This window comes from Ornithodoros turicata, chromosome 6 (genome assembly GCF_037126465.1).
Source record: "Ornithodoros turicata isolate Travis chromosome 6, ASM3712646v1, whole genome shotgun sequence".
In the NCBI taxonomy this organism is placed as follows: Eukaryota; Metazoa; Arthropoda; class Arachnida; order Ixodida; family Argasidae; genus Ornithodoros; species Ornithodoros turicata.
The window spans coordinates 11,522,297-11,543,048 of record NC_088206.1 but is presented as its reverse complement, the minus strand read 5'-3'; the positions used below and the strand labels follow the sequence as shown (position 1 = coordinate 11,543,048).

The following is a 20,752-nucleotide window of genomic DNA, read 5'->3' as shown; positions in this document are numbered from 1 at the left end:
GTCTTTTGAGACGTTTCTTTTATTCCTTTTTTCCTCTACTAGATCTGGAGTATGTAGCTTGTCTCACGGTCTCACGGTGAATTCAGACAAACGGCCTGGGAATTATTCGTCGTAGGACAAGGTCCTACGCGGAACTTGGGATGCGATTCGTCGTACTACGTAGTACCAGTACTAACGCCGAAAAGTGCAAAATCCTGCGAATAGGTGAGGAAAATGTTGACCAGTACACTGAGTTTTCTTACACGTTTCCACATGAGCGTCGTTGTGTCGTACTAGGCCAGCGTTAGGCTGCTTGAAGTTCTGCTAACAGCATCATCAACAGTCGCCCAGTTTGATTGGCAGCTCTTTTAAAGGAGTACAGAGGGCCATCCAAAATATTATCAGCTTAAGACATGTGATCGAAGTATATGCGTCAATTTGCCGAAGAGCACCAAAAGGTTTTGATGCATGCAGTTTTAAAAAAATGTACACAAACACAGCCACGCTTATTCACTCTCGACTCGTCCACCAGGGTGTAACGAGGAGGAACGGCATAAGGTTTGCGCTGCCAGTCGAGGTCAGCGCCTATCTTTATCTTTTGTGTGTGAAGACTTTCTTCTCTTGTAGCCGGTAAACCTGGTTCCCTCGGAGGAATTAGGAATTGAAAGGGTGGCCGTGGGCATGGAGGAATTCATTGACCTGCCTGAGTTTGCCTGCGTGCAATGTTTCTTCAGAGCCCCTGAACAGCTGACTAGCAGACGATACTCTGAACCAATCAGCGAGCGCGGACGGTGTAGAGTCAGCGCAACGTCACAGGCTGGCGCTGCTCTCCACCACAGTTGTGCACGGTCGCTTTTTGCGGCGTACTTTAAATTCAGTTTATACGATAATTAAGACTTCTAATGGTGCATTTTACTGCCTTACTCAACTATAGAAAGAAAACAGGGTGGTAAAAATGACTTCTGTTCTACTTTAAAAAGCAGTTCAGGCCAGGACACATAAATAACGCGGCTTGCTCGATAGGTCTTCAAACCTTTGCAGCAGGAAGGCCTTGCATATTGATATTCGTCGGGACAGAACAACAGATGACAGAACGAACATTTAATGAGAGGATACTTGTACATATACAAAGGCTATACAGATACCAACAGGATGCGGAGCCCAGGGTCGTCAATAACAGGACAGAAATATGGTGACTGTGGAAGTGGCTAAAGAATAACGGCGTACATAAACACAGTTTTGACTGTGTTCATGTAGAAATGACCATCAAATGCGAATGTGTCCCACGCTGTGAGCATGAACACTCTTCCTCTGCACGATCTGCGTGTCACCTTCACCAAAGCACTCAGGGCGTGATCACCTTCTGAAACGTTCGCCGCTATGAAGCTCAACTCCAGTCGCATCTGCTCGGCTTCGCGATGTATTGAACACAACGTACGCGACATTATCACGTACACTGTCAAAAGAAAGAGATTCCACGGATAACGAAACACATACGTCGCAGCGTGCGCGACACTTCTAATGGCTAACAGAATAGAATAAACGGTGGCGATCATGGACATCATTATTTCAACGTACCATATTAGGGCCAGGAAGCCGAACGTGCGATTCAACTCGTGCAGTCTAGTAAGCGTATTTCGCAGTCGAGTATTAAAGCCGAACTGTACGTCGAACGTGAGGGTTGTACAACTCATACTACGAAGCTGTTGCCGTAGTCCAATAATGGCCTGCTGCAGCGAATGTGCCAGGTGCAGGTATGTCACCATAGCGAGCGATTTTCCAAGCTGGGACACAAAGAAGACACATATTCTGATGAGGGATGCGGTTCTCACATGTTCGTCCGCCTTGGTATTCGTGCAGCTCGGCGAGTGCATCTCTGACGTGTTCAGTACCAGGACTGCCATTCCTGCACGTCCAGTCTCGGTGCAGGTTACCAAGGCCACAACGTCTAAAACGAGGCAGACCAGAAAGAGGAGCCCAACTTGGACAACAGCCGTTGCAAAGAACGTTTTTAGACCCGTTGCTTTTCTCTTCTTCACGAACTCAATGAGTTGCTGGTGGAGGCTCCCCTCGCCGAGACATCTTCCGAGACGGGCAACGTACAGGTGTACCGTGATAACGGCAGTCGCAATGCTGAATAGAAACTTGCAACGAGTGAAGGGCAGACGTACTGGAGACGCGTGGACGAAAGCAGGCATGGTTTCGTCCGCGAACAAGTACAGGGCGCTCAGATCTGTGACGACTGCTAAGATCCAGAAGAACCTGCTTCGCCCGTTCGGCTTGATGCGTGGAAGTAGGGTCGAGGTGGCATTCATTGTTGTGAATTCTTCGCGTCCGCTCTATAGGAGAAATGATAAAGGTGCGATACGGTATAGGCTGTATAACGTGACGGTGAGTGGGGAAGGGAAAGAGGGGAAGGTGTAATCGATATGGGCGTAACTTTGTTTCGATTACGAAGGACATGTTCAGAAGGCGAAAACAGCAGGGTATAGTCGATGGAGCACCGCATGATTATATGTCCATGCCGAACTGTTCAGAATACGGTATACATTAGCGTCATCGCGTGAGGACATCGTGTCATCGCGCACTTAGTGCAGTGTTTTTGTCTATTTATTTATTTATTTTTTGCAGGCGCGACAATGACTGTTAATAGAGCTGTTCAGCCACAAATATGTTTAAAAGAGAGAGAGAGAGAGAAAGGAACACTGTTATTTTCATAGCACCCGCGTTCAGCACCAACGGTTTCATTTTTTGTATTATGGGCGTTGAACGTAAAGCACACTCTTAAAAATGAACTTCACCGCATAGCACGTGTAGAGGACGGTGGTATTCCTCTACATGAGCCCCGACCGGCGATGATGGCATGCCACGGAGAGGCGATGACGGTGGCCTATCTCCATGTCCGCGCCGGTGGAACTGAAGCCGGTGCTCCACGCGCGTGGCCATCGTTGTCGTCGTTGTCGTCGTCCGCTACACACGCTCCTAGCCAACCATAATCTCGAGTGATATCGTTATCTGCTCGGATTTGTTGAAAACGGGAGGCGTACGCCTTTTTTGTGACAATTATGAACTGCATAAGTATCACAAAAAAGGCGTACGCCCCCTGTTTTCAGCAAATCAGGGCAGATAACGATATCATTCGAGATTATGGTTGGCTAGGAGCGTGGTATGCGGTGAAGTTCATTTTTAAGAGTGCATGAGAAAAATGTATAACTTCATAGGGACACCAGAGTGGCACGAACATTTATACCGAGGTGATGCGTCCTAGGGAGCGCAGATGTAACCGTGATCACTGTATACTGCCCCGACAGAAAAAGAAAAAGAAAAGAAAAACATGTTCCTGTCAGTTTTCCATCATTTATTTCAACATGTTTGTTCAAACAGGCTCCACAAAGCCGAAGGGGTCACAATTTTTTAGCGCCTCGTAAACAAAAAATAATAATACAAGGAGAGAGAGAGAGAGAAAAGGAGAAACAACTAAAGAAGACAAAATATAAAATAATGTGGACACTATACAGTCAGGGGTGCAAATGTGGAAGTCTTCAAACCAACATTCGCACCCTGGGGCGATATATGAGACCTACGGGATGTGTTCCTGTTGGGAAAGGGGGCAAAAGGATAAACTTCAGGGTAAGAGGCTGCACCCGAAAGGTCTTGGAAACTTGGGCTGAGGCCGGCCCCACGTTATTTTTGTTTTCGCGAGAAAGATCATATCTCCGCAACTGTTCCCCCGATTAGCTAAAGCTCTTCCGTAGACGCTTAAACGAAGAAAGCGAAAAAAAAAAAAAAACGAGGGACTTCAGGAACACTACTTATTGGAACCAGGCACGGAAACATCGAGTCTACCAAAAACGGATGTGTTGGAACATGTAAACAGCGCAATATACGTTTCCATCTCAGACCAGACGTTATCATCAACCTTTTTCCAAACACGTGTGGCGTTGTCACAGAGGAGCCATGCACGTCCTTTCTAGAGAAGTTTCGCGCATCAGTCAGTTTAGGATACCTTACGCACACAGAGAACGACACGAATATATCACAGGTGTTGGGAACTTGTTGCCGATCCTCTATTGGACCTTCGTGCTCACGGCTGGACACGGCCGCCGAAACATCTGCCCGTTGGTCCGAATCCATAGGTTGGCCACTGCAAGAACGGTCACCTTAAAATATAGCTCTGAAATTGTCCCCGGTACAAATAGAAGGGAATGGAGAAGATATGAAGTGTGACACAGTCAACCAGCTTCATTAAAAAAACTAGGAGCCTGAGGAGACGAAGTATTCATTCTAATGCGTGCGCCCACGCAAACATGCATAGACTGAATGCCGAATAATTAAAGCAAACTCTGTTAAAGATGCTTTTATATCGCAAAACGATGTTTTCATGGACTTGGGTCACTTGTCTAGTCACTCAAACCAGAATATTATAAGACGTATGCGCAAGTCATCGTTCAGGTTTTATGCAGAACCCAGTCCCTCCACCAGAAATGCCATGGCTGAAAGCAGCAACAGAGAAGCTGAGAACGCTTTATGGTGCGTTGCACTGCAGGACATAGTGTTGGAAAAAAGAAAATAAAGGAAACAGTATTTTGTTGCACGCTAGTCGGAGGGGTGCACACCCTTGTACGAAATTCTCTTTTGACAAATGACGTCAGAGGAGAGAGAATCTCTGTCATTCCTATTGGACGTCACAAGCACGTGACCTAAAGCAGCGTTTCCCAAACTTCTCATCCTGTCGGGCCCCCCCAAACCACTGAGAATCCATCCGAGGACCCCCGCTAAGTACGATTCATGTTAACATAAATAAGGGACGTGAAGAAAGAAAAGGAAAAACAAACCAGGCACCGACATGCAGGAAATGAGAAGGTAGTATATTTCTGCCTTCTTTAGTATCATAATATCCCCCCGTGGTTCCGCGGACCACACTTTGGGAACCACTGACCTAAAGCACCATCAGCCTGCGGGATCCACCAGCGTGACCGCAGAGAAGCTTCTGCCGTGATGTCACGGCAGCATCACTTTCGATGTTCGCTGTAGCCGTTTCCTATGCGTCTATTACGCCCTTGGTATAAAACTTTGGCTGCAGGTTCACATCGACGCAGATAGCCTTTGTCTTTGCTTTGCACAATAATGCCTTTGCTTTTTGCCTTGCCTCTAATGACTTACAAGGTCACTTGCCGTTACTACTCGTGTGGTCCACAGCTGTCTCGAGGCGTAAAACCGTGGGCGATTAAGACACATCGTATGCTCTAATAGTATACGAAGCGTGCCTAGAGTTATTGAAACCAGTGTGACATACAGTGGGATAGTCATGCTAGTGCCCATTACACGTGCTTGTTTTGTGTAGATCTTCTTAGCTGTTCCACTCGAAAACTTTCTTCACGTATGTCCTAAGTTGTGGACATTATATTCACTGCGTCTTCTATTCGAAAGGTCCTTAAAATCCAGCCTCCTCTGAGCTTTTGTTTTTTCAAGCCCATCCGCGGACATCACCCAAAAAAGGATAGGTTTCATCAAAGCGGCAAGGCACGAAAAACGTGAAAGCAGTTAAGAAACGCTTCGGGCACAACCATGCAACCGCTTGAGACGAAGTAATCCGTGAAACATACATATAATGCGTGGTGCCACACGTTTCGTGTTAGTGCAAGCCGTGCAATGGGAAGCAGCTTTGTACACGTCAAGAGCGCAGACAAAGAGACAGAGCTTTGTCACGGGGTTTGCGTGGAAGGATGAGCGGTAAGCAAGAGGTAGCGAGCTATGCTCTATAAACTCACACTCCTCTGTGGAAGAGGACACACTCCTTTAGAATACGTATAGGAAATGCTCTTACCGTGTTTCGTGCCGTGTAGAACGGAGCAGGCACCGTGAAGAGTACGGCCGTCGTAGCTGCCGTCTTCAAGGATATTGTACCAGAAGGCGGCGGAACCCTACGAAACGTATAACAAGACAAGCCGATGGAGGACTTAGATATATAGGGTTTACAATGCCGCTGCACGCCGCTAATTTTAATTTAAAGTGTATTTCGTCGATGATGTGTTAGACATTTCAGGTACCTTCTTCGGGGAGACAGCGGCCTTGGCATACGGAAAGACCGTCGAGCCTCCGAGGGTTACGTCTGTCAGCTGTAGAAAAAAAATTAAAAAAATACAAGGTTTCGTCAAACCTCCCTCTAGACCAGTGTTTCCCAAACTTTTGGCGATGACGGACCCCCGGAAGCGATGAGAACCAATTCACGGACCCCCCCCCCCCCCCGTCACAGCCAGTGCATAACCAGGGACATCGTCAGCTGCTGCGTGCTTTCGATACAGCTTCAGAAACGATTCCGGACTGGTTTCTTCTTCTTGTTTGTATGTGTATGACGCGGACAAACGTGCATTGCAGGACTTTTCTATCAGAAATTAGAAGCTAGCAGTTGAAGCATGCTTGTAGCAATTTTGGAAGTTCTGGGTGTTTGGAAATCGGGCAGCATGTACGAGCGCGTGTTTGTGAGGACGAAAATCCTCACTGGAATGTGAGAGACGGTCGCGGACCCCCACGGACACTCTCGCGGACCCCCAGGGGTCCACGGACCACACTTTGGGAAACACTGCTCTAGACAGCTGCGTAAGCCGCATAAGGAGAAAGGTGCAAGTGAGTCTTACGTAGAACATAAAAGTCGCTATCCTATCTCCAGATTTCTTGTCCGTCTCTTCCATATTTTGCTTCTAAAAATAAGGCACAAGGTTGGCATCAGCGGGGGACGCGAAATCTAACCACCATTCATCGTACCTCTTCTTCGGTGAATTCATCAAAGAGCATGTCCCGATGCGGCTCATAATGACCTCCAGGGCCGTATGAGTTGTACTGCAAAAGAGCGCGGAAGTAGGTATATAGCACCAAAACGATATGGTTGTTCTTTGGCTTCACGGATACCTGTATGATTTCCGAGTCTCCCGTATCGTAATTCGTAGACAACCCTGTTAGAAGTGACACCCTCCTGTTCACACGCTCCACGAGGTCACTCGTGTCCGGTGTAATCCAAGCGACTTGACTTACGCGACCCGTCGACACCAAGTTCTGTCCGATGTCCCTGACCGTGGCGCGGTCCAGCTGAAAATACGAGAAAAAAGAAAACTTTTATGACGTGGGAAGATTATTGCGCAACATCGATCTAGAAGCCCTTCTGCTTCCGAACAAGATACGCGTAGATTACAAACTCCACATTATCCAAATTACATTTGCATAGCAACATCCGAAAATGTGCGGCCTGTTTGACCGTGCTAACTTCTCTTATCCTGTTCAATGACCTGCACGAGAACGAGATATGCAACGCGATGTCCGAAGGCGTGTTATCCTGGTTATGAATGCGCCCACAATCTCCGAGCACAATCTACAAATAGTTCATACGCATCGCGATACTCAACCACCTTCTACAGGGACCGACAGCACCTACAGTACGACAAAGTTGGTTACCATAGGATCTCCAATGCTTCTTATGGCATCGATCTCTTCCTGCGAGATGACGTCGTAGAACTGTGCAATATAGGGTCGAATGCTGAGGACCTCCATTTTGACTGGACCTATGACGTAGTAAGGGTGGGGCGCGTGGAACGCACAGTACAGCTTGGCTTCCTGGAGCGGTGTCTAGAATACCAGGAAATTTGATTGCTTTAGTCCTGCTGTAGACAGAACCGCGTGCACGTTCAGAGAGACTTACCGCTAGCTTCTCTCCACGGCAAAGAGCGTAGTAGGGATCCATGTAAGCATGCGTGTGAGGAGAGGGCTTTACTTGATTCGGTAAGACATTGTTGGCATGACCTGGGCGAGTCAAGACAGACGAATACTACAGCGAAAGAGAGGTAACCATTCTGGGAGTAACACACAGAAGCAAAATAGAATGCAATAGAAATAGAAATAGAAAAGAAAAAGATGGAAACGTAAGTCGCACAGGTGCGACGAGCTGTTACATGACGCTTGGTGTGTGAAAGCACTGAATGATTTAAAAGATTATTTCAGCACGCCAGGGCACACAGCGTGGTTGGTAAGCAGTACATACATAGCGGCAGTTCATCCCATATAGCAGTCCCCTGTCAGACGTACTAATTTAGTGTCACTTTCAGCGAGTACACTTGCAGTAAGTGTCATTCTTTTGGAGTCACACGGCATCTTTTAGTGACACTAAATGCAAAGTACACTTACGATGAAGTGAGTTCGCCAAACTCACTTCACTTTGCCTGCGACAATCAAGTACGTAGCCTCCACGGCAGGGATTGCGTAACAAAAAGCTTATTTTTGGAAAAGGAAAGAAACAACCCAATCGGAATTTATTTTTGGACAAATTTGTTAAGACAGCGCTGATTTGTATAAGAAAGACGTAAGGATTTTTGGCGTGATTTACCGGTACTCTCGTTCACAGACTGCCCAGTAGAGTTCGTAATCCACTTCGCGGCAGCCACCATATTTGTTGACATTGCACGGTGGTTAAATGTTACCGGCGAAATCGCGAAATACTCGCAGTGAAGCACTGAATAATGGAAGACAAAAAAGACAGGGCATCGTGGTCTGAGATAAAAACCTATGCTATCAGAACATGGGAGGACCAAGCGAAAAGAGAAAGTGTATGCTGACATCGCGGGCCAGTTGCACGCGCAAGACATAGTAAACTATGTAAACACCACCAAAGAGGTGAAGAAGAAGATTGAAAATTTGTCAAATAAATATACTTGTGTTGGTTCGCAACAATTATATTTATGACGTTCAATCGACTTCAACTGCGAAGAAAATCTTTATGAAATGTTTCTGGACGTAAGAAAAATGATTTTACCAAGAAAGCGTGGCGCACTCCCCGATGTTAGGTGGGAGTTCAAGCTCTCCCATCGTCATCACCATGACCGCTCTTAGTGACACTTACTTATGCCGTGTAGCAGGAGCCTAGTGAAAGTGACATTACAGGACGGAGTGCACTTCAAATAAGTGACACTAAATTAGTACGTCTGACAGGGGTAATACACAGGTACATACCTCTGCTTCGACCTTCCTCTTCGTCCAGCTGGAAAATATAAATGAAAAGCACCGGTAGGTGATTGCGCTACTAAATAAAATAAAAATAAAAAGAAGAGAGAGACAGGGCCCTGTGCGTACCATGCTTCGGGCGTTGTCCAAGTAGGCCTGCACGGTTCTTCGCGGCATAGAAGGTTCTGGCTCCACTTGGAGCCTGTCCAGAGACTCTTGGAGCCATTTGGCTGCGTTTGCGTAGTCAGCCTGGCTGTAAAGCAGCTGACCGAAGTAAAGGCAGTCGCGAGCTGCGTAAAGGATAGGCAGTTAATTGAGGCAAAAGAAATGTCATGAAAGAAACAACAACGACCTTATTTCTAGATGATGAATGGGGTGTTTCATCGCTAGGGGGGATACTCTACCCCATTGCTGGTGGTGATGTTGGGAATGAAATAATGAACCCCTTCACAATAAGGATCGAAGTCCTATGGTGTCCAAAAAACGTCAGAGGTCTTTGACGGCAGAGAGTTGGCGCGGGCTGGATCTGGTCATGGACCAAGCAATTTTGATAGAGAGAGGGGCGAAAGTCCAGCTGATTAAGAGTTACGGAGACTTCATGAGATATAGCCTACAACAGACGCTCGCAGGGGTCAGTGAACGTAACAGAGCCCTTCGGAGGATAAGACGTGTTCTAAAAAAATGGCCATAATACGCCAAGAGGAAGCCTTTTGGAGCAGGACAACGAGCTCACGGAAGAAACTGACTCATGGCCACCTTAGGCGGCAATTTAATTTTTACTGGAAAGATAATCCAAAAATATCTGATGTGCACACCTGAAAGATGAGCAGATGACCTGTGACCCAAGATGTTCCCTCGCACCATCTCTGTGAGATTGAGACGGTACGTTTGCTGCAGCCTGATGAGGGCTTCACCGGCATCTACCAGGTCGCTCTGACTCGGGAAGGACTCGTTCGTCTCCATTACAACACGTTCGACTTCTTTACCACATAAGAGAGAGAGAGAGAAAAACAAAAAAGAATAGTAAACGAACAGACACTATACAGACCGGATTATCAAGGATCGATTTGAAAGCGCGCGTATGTGTGTATTACTAGGGACGCGTGCCAAGAGTATGCAAATGGCATTGAAAGACGTAGCCTTACCGATCCAGTCGGGCTCCCTAAACTGGTCGGCTATGTCGTTCCAGTCGACCGTGAGCCTCTTGATCGTGGCATAAGCGTCAATAGGACTAGCAGTGGGGTTATTGGTGAAGGACTCATCCGAGGAGCCCAGTTGGTTGTCGGGTGCTGTCGCTTGGTAGTAATCGCTCAAGAAGCTGTAAAAAAAATGTAAGGCCATCACAAAGAAGGGAAAAAGCGCGCTCTCTCAACACATTTAGATTACATAATTTTGTGTAGAGACGATGTCCGGAAGGCAGTAAAAAAAAAAAAAAAAAACTATCAGAAGGAAACGACGAGTCAAAGGCTTCAAGGCCGGTGCCATAGATGAGGAGTCAGCACATATAATGACCTCATTATAACACGTGTTTCTTCAACAGATCATCTTGTGTCGTCCGCCCTAATAATAATTGGGATGGTGCGGTAACATCATGCGGCCGTATCATTCCTTTGTAGACATTGCATCGAATTAATAATTGGCAGTAGATATACACGTAAAGTGAGCCAGCCAACACTTGTGTAGCTACACGCTGCGCGTGCAGCAGAGCAGGGCTGCGGATAATTTCGACCACCAGGGGTTCTTTGACGTGCGCTGGAGATCGCCGACACACGGTGCTGGAAGCAATATTTCTTCTTTTTGTTTCCGCATAAGAACCTGCAGTTATCTGTGCATGAAACATTTAGATGCAAGTATAGATACATATTCATGTTGATGATATTATTCGTAAGAAATATGAAAGCCATACAGAATAGCAAATGTATTCACCCTGCATCGGAAACTCCAAGTAATGGAGAGACTTTTAGTTGTACCGTCCACAACCGCCTTGCATGCACAGTATTAAAACACACTAATATCGAGTTTCAGTAAACTGAAGGCAGCAACGAAAAAGATACGATAAAGGAAGCGATCAAATCCAGGGTCAGTTATGTAATCTCATTCACAGTAAATGACAAGCGCGACCTGCTTATCGCCGCATTCGGAACCTCTGTCGTGAATGTCTTCCGCTGCACGTACACTAAATCTCGCTGCTCACGTACACTGTAATACCGCGATAAGAGGCAAATGTAGTCGTGAACTGACCTTCGTAAGTAGTTGAGCTTGTGTTCCATTCGATTGAGGAAGTTTCCCAATCTGAACACGAGCCTCCTCTCCAGTGAGACCATCTGACTCATGTGGGTCACCGATGAGAAGACCTGACAATGGGCCACCCCTGAGAGCAGGAGCAGGAGCAGCAAGCCATGCTGCCACCGCATCCCTTCAGGATGGACAACCGCACGACCTGCACGAACGACACACGCAAATGTGTACCGAAATATGTATATTCCTCGGAGGCATGGTAAATATTTGTCCCTGGAAATGTAATGGGAAAATAATTTGGCTCGTTTACGAAGATGATTACGTGGCCCATGCAAGAAGCCCGGTTTCAAGGACCGCTGCGAACCGTAGCAAATGCGTTGTACAAGTTGCATTGCGTTATTGTTTTCTGAGCTAGACGCAGTAGAGGACAACATGTGCATACATTGTATGTATAACAGTATGGAGTAGAAGCGGAGCACACACATATAAACCCATTCACCACTGACCAAAGGTAAAAGTCGCCACGAAGTAAGTGGTTATACTCTCAACATTTCACTACCGTGTCGCTATATTGAAGCAAGTCGCTCGTAACAAACGATCATCTCCACAACAGCGGATATACCGTTAAGAGCAAGAGCGCAATTAAAGTGCGAAATAAAAAGCAATGACGAATTGTACGGCTCCCCCCCCCCCCCCCTCTTTCCGTGGTGCAGTGACCATGAACGCGGACATCACCGTCCCCGCGCTGAAACCGCGATAGACGTGTTGTCTGGACGCTGACCAGCTTCCCTGTCTATATAGTATCTCACCCGACGTCATGTAACCTAACCCAACCCACACTAACCTAATGGTGACTAGCTTCCCTGCCTATATATCATCTCATCCTGACGTCATATCCGCTAATACACTTATGCATGCTCGTATACCACTGACTCACTTCGATATTTTCTATTTCGCGTCATTATTTTGTCACTTTTACATTATTATTATTGTTGTTGCCCCTTGGCCTCTGTTGTGCAACGTTTTCGGGTCTTTAACGTGCTAAGAACGAATACAGAAGTAGATGCAAGGTCAGGATTAAACGGCGACGTGACCGCAATGCATGAACGGCTTTTTGGAGGCTAGTTGTTCAGATCCAACTTTAGTACACCAGTTTGACTACCTCGTTCTGTCAGAAGCATAGCGAAACGAAAGAAGAAGAAAAGGAACGAGTACATAATAGAAAACAAAAGTGTAATAAATGCCATCACCCATCGGCATCTTTTGAAAGGAGGAAGAAGAGGAAGGAGCAGGAGCAAACAAAGTAAAATTATAGTAAAATTATGGTAATCTAGCAGGCCATAGCAAAATGCATCGGATGCGAAAAGAACAAGAAAAACAAAAGCATTACACGTATAGGTAGCAGTAGAGAAAATATACTTGTTTTAAGGCTCACGCGGAATTACTAAAAAGGCTCCCGCGGACTGCTAAAATACAGTGAACCCAGCACAGTTTGTGTGATATTAGTGATGTCACTTTGTCAACAACAGCAACAACAAGTACAGATCCAGAAAAATGTTTACGGAACGCGAGAGCGACGTATTTCTTGATCGGAGCGACACCCTAGCAGCGAACGGGAGTGTACACACTTACTGAGAGGTGCATGGAATACCCAGTCACGTGTCTGTAAGTTTGTCAGATGCCCATATACGCCAATCTGGTGTTCCGTAAACTTTTGTCGGGACCTGTACATACAATGAGCATGAGTGAGGAAATTTGGCAAGTGATTTGCTGGTCATTGCGGGATATAAAACGACGAGATGATAGGTCAATAATGGGATCATATCCGGGTCCTTTCTTAGTACTTGTCCATTGTCCATACACTGCATTCCGATACCTTCGTACGCGGCGTAACGACCATAACACATCCACGCCTACAGTCGACACATCATTGGCGCATGAATCCCTTACGACTAGGTCATACCAGTGCACAGACGCATGGGTATGCAGTTCATCTAAGGCGTGCTTCCTAAGGCGTCCAGGGAGGAAAACGGTGCAAAAACGGTACAAAAAGCAAAACAGGAACTTTGAGCATAGTGAGACGTATTCGACACAAATTAAACTAATATGACTTCTTCCGATACACGTTGACGTACCACCTCGCTATTTTCCCCTATCATTATCTTTCGTTCGAAAGGTCCGCCAGGAAGGAGCACTTCGCCGCCGATACTTGTGGAGGTAGTAAAAAGAAAGAGAAAGGGAAGCTCTGGAGGCTTTCACCCAAGATACGCCTCCGAGTTTCATAAAAAAAGAAAAAGAAAAAAAAAACACGCTGTGTGGTACGCCCCGAACGTCCTTTAATATATTTCTGGAGTAAGAAACCAGCAACAATGCAAGCAAATGCGGGCGAAAGTTGCCGAGCTCGTTTCTAGGTCAGGCATCCCTCGCGGAGGAGCAGATCACGACTGACTAAACGCATCATTATGGTCGTGCCCCCATCCCCTGCTTCACAGCATGCTCGCCTTGAAAGGCCTACTGCGTTTCGAAGGCAAGCGAAGAACCGCAAACTATTTCTTACGGATGGGAAATTGCTATGTTAGTTATATAAGTTATATAGCCTTATTCCATCAAGTTCACGAACAGCACATATTTACGTACACTGTTGCATTCACGAGACGATTTGCGAAGTGCGGTGACTGTTTGTAGTCCTGGGGGAGTAAATTACGGGGTCAGGGGACTAAAATGTGGGAGTAATTACAATTTAGGGGACTAGAAGCTGCAATTACTCCCCGTTTCACTCTTTCTTTTTTTTTTTTTTCTCGGATTACGCCTCTAGATTAGGTATTTCTTCTTAGATTAGGTGTGGGACAGATTACAGGGTGTGTGTGAAAGTGAACATCCCTGTTAATCTGAGCGAAGGGCAAGACACGTAAACAACACAACACGTTGGTGGACGATAATGATAACGATGACGTTTTTTTTTTTCTCGCTGTTCCCTCCACAATTTCGTCGTTGTTACTATTTGAATAAATAAATAAAATCAATAAAAAATCAATTACGATGATTCAGTTTTTCTTGGCAAAAAGACACGCATTGCTTCAGTGAGCAAAGAAGTGGCAAAGAATGAATAAAGGAACAAACATATTTTAGTGCCATTTACTAGCCCAGCAATACGACAGTATGTACTAGCCCCTTATTACTATCTCCTACTGTATACTAGTCCTAAGCCGCCTATGAAATTATCGAATAATATATTACACAAAGCGCAACAAACACAGTAAGGTGGAAGTCAAAGCACCGTTTCAGACCCGTTTTACTTAAAAATGATACCACACCGGGAGATTAGGAAAACAGCCCCGAATTAAATATTACGAACGGAGAGCAACTTCGTGTAGGTTTTTTAAAGCAGAACGGTTCTTCAAACGGGATACCGCATCGTGAGTACTCTTACCGTGAACGGTAACCCAAACGTGACGACCAGGCTCCGTGACTACACGCTCGACAGAAAGGATACGCACTGGCTAACATTAGTTTACCGGATATCACTGTCAGTCACGCCATTAGAAGCATTTGTTGTGCCGAACAATTGGCAAAGCACTATACACGATGTTGGCGCAGAATTGTATTGGTAATAAAAGGGAGGACAAAATGGCGATACATGGACGCCTATGATTATCTGATAATCTTCTTTGTCTTTATCAGAGTTTTGATATTGCACACTTAAGAAAGAAAAAGAAAAAAAAAACAAAGAGCGAGTAGAATCACAGCTTCTAGTCCCTTATATTGCAATCACTCCCCATTTTAGTCCCCTGATCACAGGATTGCAGACATCCCCAGACTTCGCATAATCTTTCGTGAACTTGGTCTCGAAAGGAACTAATTATATATACTCAAATATATATTCTATAATATAATATAGTACAATATTCTATATATATAATATTCTTATACTTATTTATTATATATATATCTTGTTATATAGAATATTCTATATGCAATATCTATAATATATTAGGACTAAAAGAACTCATTGTTTCCTCATTTTTTCAAGAGCGCAGATTTCGAGTACCTGGCTCCTGATGGAGTATAGTTGCATTGCACGATAAGGCTTAAACTCTCGCCTTTCCCATATTTCTGCTACCTGCGATCTGTTATTGAACTATAGCCACAGGTGGGCAATACAAGACAAACGAGCGCCTTTTAGCAGAAACGATGCCATAAAAGAAGCTGTCGAATCAAAGATCAGCAACGTTATGTCATCTGCTTCAAAGGGAACAACAACAACAACAACTTTATTCCAATGACGACGACTGGGGATTTTCATCACATTGTTGGCGGCAGCGTGGTGAAGTAGAATAATCAGTCGCCTCACAGTGTACATCGAAGTCGTATACGCTGTCCAAAAAGATTAGAAGTGCTTCTAGGGCAGAACGTTGATGGGCTGGATTAGACCGTGGACCAAGCAATTTTGACATATAGTGAGAGGGCGAGAGTCCAGCACATTTAGAAACACTGAAAGTGTGGTTCTGAAAGGTTGGTAGAGCGGGCAACGGAGGGATATACCTCGATCGGTACATCAGGTTACCTAAATCGTCATTGTAAACACGTTCCATATCTATACTACGGCTCCCTAAAAATAGCGCAGAAATTCGAAAAATATCTTCACGCATGCTACTTCAAATTCGAGGAAAGAGCTGGCACGATTCTTATAGGCAGAGGAAATAAACATAAGTACCAAAAAAATCTCGTTAATAGCGCATCTGCATAATACATGCAAACATATAAATCAAAACCACTTATATTATCAACGGCAAAAGGTGCTGTGTCGTGCATGCCTATTCTCAGGACTTCGGGCAGCTTTCGTCAGTTTCATCGCACTTTTCATTCATGGCTTCTATCGTAAAGACTGCGAACATCTCGAGGAGAAAATGATTTCCGAACGTGTGAGATTCCACACGTTTCACAGATTCACTATCTCGGGAAGCACCTGTCGCTCGCGCACGTATTACGCTAAAAACGATCGTTATTAGGCGGAATACTCACCAAATTCCAAACAACCCACTTTCACGGGGCACACGTGGGATCGTGTGTGAGTAAATCCTCAACGATTCCGTGTCACATGGGATATGTACGCCCGCACAACAATCGACGTCCACGCAGACAACGCGCACGCACGTACAATGAGAGCAGGAAGAAGAGCTTCTTCTCATCCACCCCGGCAGAAGAGGTCCCTCTCAGGGATGGAGGTGGGCGAAGATGAAACAACCAATGGCGAGAGAGAGAGAGTCAGACACCCGGACATCGAAGCAAGTTCCCGACACACTTCGTGCTCGCGGAAGGTTGGCGAAAAAGGAGATGAAGACGTGCGAAGGAATATCACTCGAAATATGGACTCGGAACAGATAGATAGAAATATTTTTAGATTTTTATTAGAAGCTCGGATTTTGTAAAAGTATTCTGTTTACACTGGAAGCCACAAAATTTAACCCCGACTTCCTCTGCCTTAGTCGATAGCACGTAGTGCATAAAAAGTGCAATCGAACAGTTTCAGAGTTCCCTATCTATAATTATTGGTAGTTTATGAATACCAATCGAAAAAGAGAGAGAGAGAGAGAGAGAGAGAGAGAGAGAAAAAAAAAGCATTCAGAAGAAGAAAAGCTTGTCGTGGTAACATTACACGCTACACGAATCTGCTCAACACCACCTCGAACCTGTCGTCAATCGACTGTTAGATGCGGCGTGCTGTTCGTATGTTTAACCACCTGCGCATAGATCCAACCTATATGGCGAAAGCAGTCATCTATATACTTCCTTGAGAACATTTGTGAGCAAGCATTCTAAATAAATCGCACGGGCGGCCTGTAGTAGCAGGTCTCCATAGTTGAAGGAGACCGTCTTCAAGCGCACCTACCACCGGTGAGGAGTTGTCCGACATTCTAACGAAGTAGAATGCGACGATCACCCCGTGTTTACACTGTTAAAACACACCTTCACCGCTTAACATCGTTCGGAGCCCACTGTCATTCAGAAATATGTCGTCCTGTCGCCTAACTTGTTAAAAACAGGAAGTGTACGCCTGTTTTGGACAAATTGTGCAAAAATGATGCAAAGTGTCCAAAATAGGCGGTTCCATTCCATTTTCAACAAACCAGGAAAGAACACGATGTCATTCCGAGAGATGATTGGATACGAACGTGTTACATGGCCAAGGTAAGTCAACACCAACACCACCAACACCTGTGTTTTAACGGCCCGAAATGTCACCACGAACGCTAAGCTGGTTACACGCCTCGAAGGTAGATCAAATTAGCCTGATTTTTCATCCCGTTCCTCAGCATTCTTAATTACACGCAACGTGTAAGACATACTAGTAAACAAATGAGATAATGCTCTGGAGGCGGTCCGACGGCAGGATTAACCCGTCAGCCATAATGGGAATCAGTTTCACCGTAACACTCTCACCGTTACGCGACGGCGATTTCCCATCCATCTTCTAAACTGGCTACGAGAGCTTTACCGTACTGGGAACTCGTTATAGGCCCAGCAAATGTCGCCTTCCTAAAGTGAAATTGAAAAAAAAAAAAAGAAAAAAGTAATTGAGCGGTAAAGAATTTCCGTCTTTCCTCGGTTGACGGTTGACTTCGAGTGAAGGATCGTTGCCGTGACGTGCACTTCCGTGTCGTTTACACGACGGAAACGTGCAACGAAAAAGTTGGCAAACGCATTTAAATCCCGTATATAGCTTTATGGGCCATCGCTGGCGGTACGTTTTGGTCACGTGATCACAGTTACGTGGCGCTATGAAGCTATATACGGTGGTTGTCCCCATAAAGCATACATGAAGCTAATCATTTAATAATGTAGACGTGCAGAAAATGAAAATAAGGGCGTCAAGTGTGTACGCGTATAAAGGGAGAGAAAACTGGACAAATCACTGAGGAATAAATGTGCCGCGTTTTCTCCGGAGGTCAGTAGCGCTTCACTTTTACTTCTATTGGCTATCTATCACTGTTACTTCTTATTGGCTGAGGCCGATGACACACAAAATGACGGTGGTTGGTTCTGTTGGATATGTCCACTGCCGAGCGATTTGCCTGCCGACATATCGGGATATTGTATCCACGGGGTGTTGTGGTTTTGTTTAGTTTGTGGACTAAGAGGTGAAGAGGAAGACGGGGAAGTGGGCTTCTTTGTCTTTGTGTGCGTTTCGTTCGATTTTTGTTCTTCTTCGATGTTCGACGGAGTACATTAAAGCTGGTCTTCAGAGCAGTGCTTAGGTTTCCACAATAGGGGGGTTGTGCGGTTGGGGACGACTTCACGATGAACTGTGCCGATTCTAAATTAGGTGAGAGACTGAAGCGAACCTTCTTCTAAACGAGTCGCGCACAAATTGGAAATATATAAAAAAGAAAAACAACAACGTGAAAGTAAAGTACTCAAATTATGATTGCAAAGTCATCTACGTATTAGATTACAATAGAACGCGATGTTGCTTTGTCTATAGCAGCATCCCATGTCATCAGTTGTTGTTTGCATATACGCCATCATAAAAGGTAGGTTCAGATAAAGACACACACACAAACACACAGAGAAGAAAAAAAACAGGGTTCATATGTTATGACCCCCTTGCAAAAGTCACATATCTCACGGGTACAACATTATTCATCGAGCAGAGGTAGACGCTAGCGTTATGAATGCCACGAATGGAATACCTCCAATCAGAGATGCATAATATCCGGCCATCAAATAATGTAACGAGTATTTGACCAGATGACGTTTGACCTGCACGGTACCCCAGCCATGCGTATTCAGCAGGCCGCAATAACAAGCACCGCCACAGGGAGAGACAGCACGTTCTCCGTCACTATATTGGAAATCACTGCATGGAAATACTATTGGCTAACCGGAAACATAGACACGCTGCAAACATTACCTGTCCGGGACAATTGAGTGACGGGTGACCCTCGTACGCCGTCTCGTCTTCGGTTAATCGATGGAAATAAGCAGAAGAGTGGCCTGCTCCGGACACAATGGAGAGAAGACAGTTTTTTTTTTTTTAAATAACGGGCCGATGGCCTTCGTGTCACAATATACCACAATTCAGTTGTGTAACTTCAGGTAACAAAGGCGATATAACGAAACTTAAAAAAGAAAAAGAACCGCATGCGTAAGCATAATTATGAAGAGGCCGACGACTCTTTGGTGGTTCGGCGAAAGAATTTCGAACTACGTAAGACTTGATTCCGTGTTAGCTAAGTAGTAAAGTAACTGTGAAGTAACTGTGGCTATGAGTGGCGTAATGATGTGGACAGATGGAGAGAGGACAGCAGGTAAGGAGTGGGGGACAGGGGGTTAGCGTGCGTCCTGGGCCGACTTCAGGGGGAACTGTGCCGACATTCGTCTGGAAGGTCCTCGGAAAACCCAGGGAAAACCTCAGACAGCACAGCCTGTGGTAGGAGGATTCGAACCCACCCCCTCCCCGTCTTCAGCCCGATCTTGGCTACCACCAACGAGAGGGACGCATTAATCGGCCATGCCGCTGGTAACTACGTAAGACACCAAACGACGAGTTTTTGATGTTACTTCCAGTTGCATCGTGCTAATGACATACAGTTTGCGCTCTTCGTGCAGGAGAGTCAAAGTCAATCTAAGCTAAGAATTTGTAGGTCATACTACACAGCAGCTAGGCTGCGCACAGCCGATGGTGATGTCGTTTACCCGGACGTTCTCCTATCGGTACGGCTGTATGCTGCTCAAGGGAGATCGTCTTCACAAGGAACTGTGCCAACATTAGTCTTAGAGCACCTGAAGAAAACTCAAAAAAGAAAATACCCAGTAATCAAGAGGTGCGTGTTCGATCCCAGCCGCTGTCTGTTTGGACAAAGGCCATATTTCGATCTTTCGCGTTCCTAGGCCCCTTGAAGCTTGTGTTGTGTTTGTCAGTTCTTGCTTTCTAGCCAGTGCCTTTCCGTCACATCTAGTCGACTGCATATGAGCAGCCGTGCGGTCATGGTCATCGTGCAGCAATCAAATAAGCACCATGCTTGATGGTACGACAGACACACACATTTTACTCGATCTGTAGAAGTCTGTTGCAGACCCTCTCGAATGGCCTTTGTGACAACCACAGTAATTCTGACCAGCAATCACATGCCTGCATCGCAGCGCCGACCCAATAACCAAACGGCAGTGCTACTCAAGCTGGGTCTCCAGCTATTGAGTAACTAGTAATTCCCTAATCGCCCTCACGGAACGGATCGGATCGCTTACGCTCGCGCCCCCTCACGAAATCGAGGGTAACGTCGGGTTCATCACCGCTGACGTCGCAATACAAACACAGTCACGGACGCTGAAACCTTCACTAATGGAGAGGAGAAAAGCCAAAGGGTTGGACGGGGTTTACGGAGGTGCAAAGGTCACCGCCACACACAAGCGCGCGTCAAACTGAGGCCCCGCGCGTCGCGTGAATGACGTGACGGCAACGTCGTAAATAATGAGCTCCTCTGACCCAGTGGAAAAGGAGAAGTTGCCGCAACGCCGTTAAAGCGCTAGAGGGCACGGGGTTACA

At 45.8% G+C, this 20,752-nt stretch overlaps 1 protein-coding gene across 1 annotated transcript; it reads right to left on the bottom strand.

Moving 5' to 3' along the window:
• Nucleotides 1-3,322: 3,322 nt before the first annotated feature.
• LOC135397636 (prolyl 4-hydroxylase subunit alpha-2-like) lies at nt 3,323-16,345 on the bottom strand. Its single transcript, XM_064629248.1, has 14 exons — nt 16,228-16,345; nt 11,209-11,407; nt 10,113-10,285; nt 9,783-9,947; nt 9,097-9,257; nt 8,977-9,004; nt 7,673-7,773; nt 7,429-7,599; nt 6,889-7,065; nt 6,745-6,819; nt 6,618-6,680; nt 6,030-6,098; nt 5,807-5,903; nt 3,323-4,123 (listed from the first exon to the last, which is right to left on the bottom strand). Exons 2-14 carry the CDS (start codon nt 11,379-11,381, stop codon nt 4,047-4,049), a joined length of 1,530 nt encoding a protein of 509 aa, XP_064485318.1. The 5' UTR covers nt 11,382-11,407; nt 16,228-16,345; the 3' UTR covers nt 3,323-4,046.
• Nucleotides 16,346-20,752: the final 4,407 nt, after the last annotated feature.

What these genes read in the sequence shown, in the direction of transcription:
- LOC135397636 (XM_064629248.1), bottom strand. Translation starts at nt 11,381, where the DNA reads ATGCGGTGGCAGCATGGCTTGCTGCTCCTGCTCCTGCTCTCAGGGGTG. An exon ending in GTCATCTGCTCATCTTTCAG is followed by an intron (nt 9,258 to 9,782) that starts GTGTGCACATCA and finishes TCCTTTACGCAG; the next exon opens with CTCGCGACTGCCTTTACTTC. An exon ending in AGAGGAAGGTCGAAGCAGAG is followed by an intron (nt 7,774 to 8,976) that starts GTATGTACCTGT and finishes TGACTCGCCCAG; the next exon opens with GTCATGCCAACAATGTCTTA.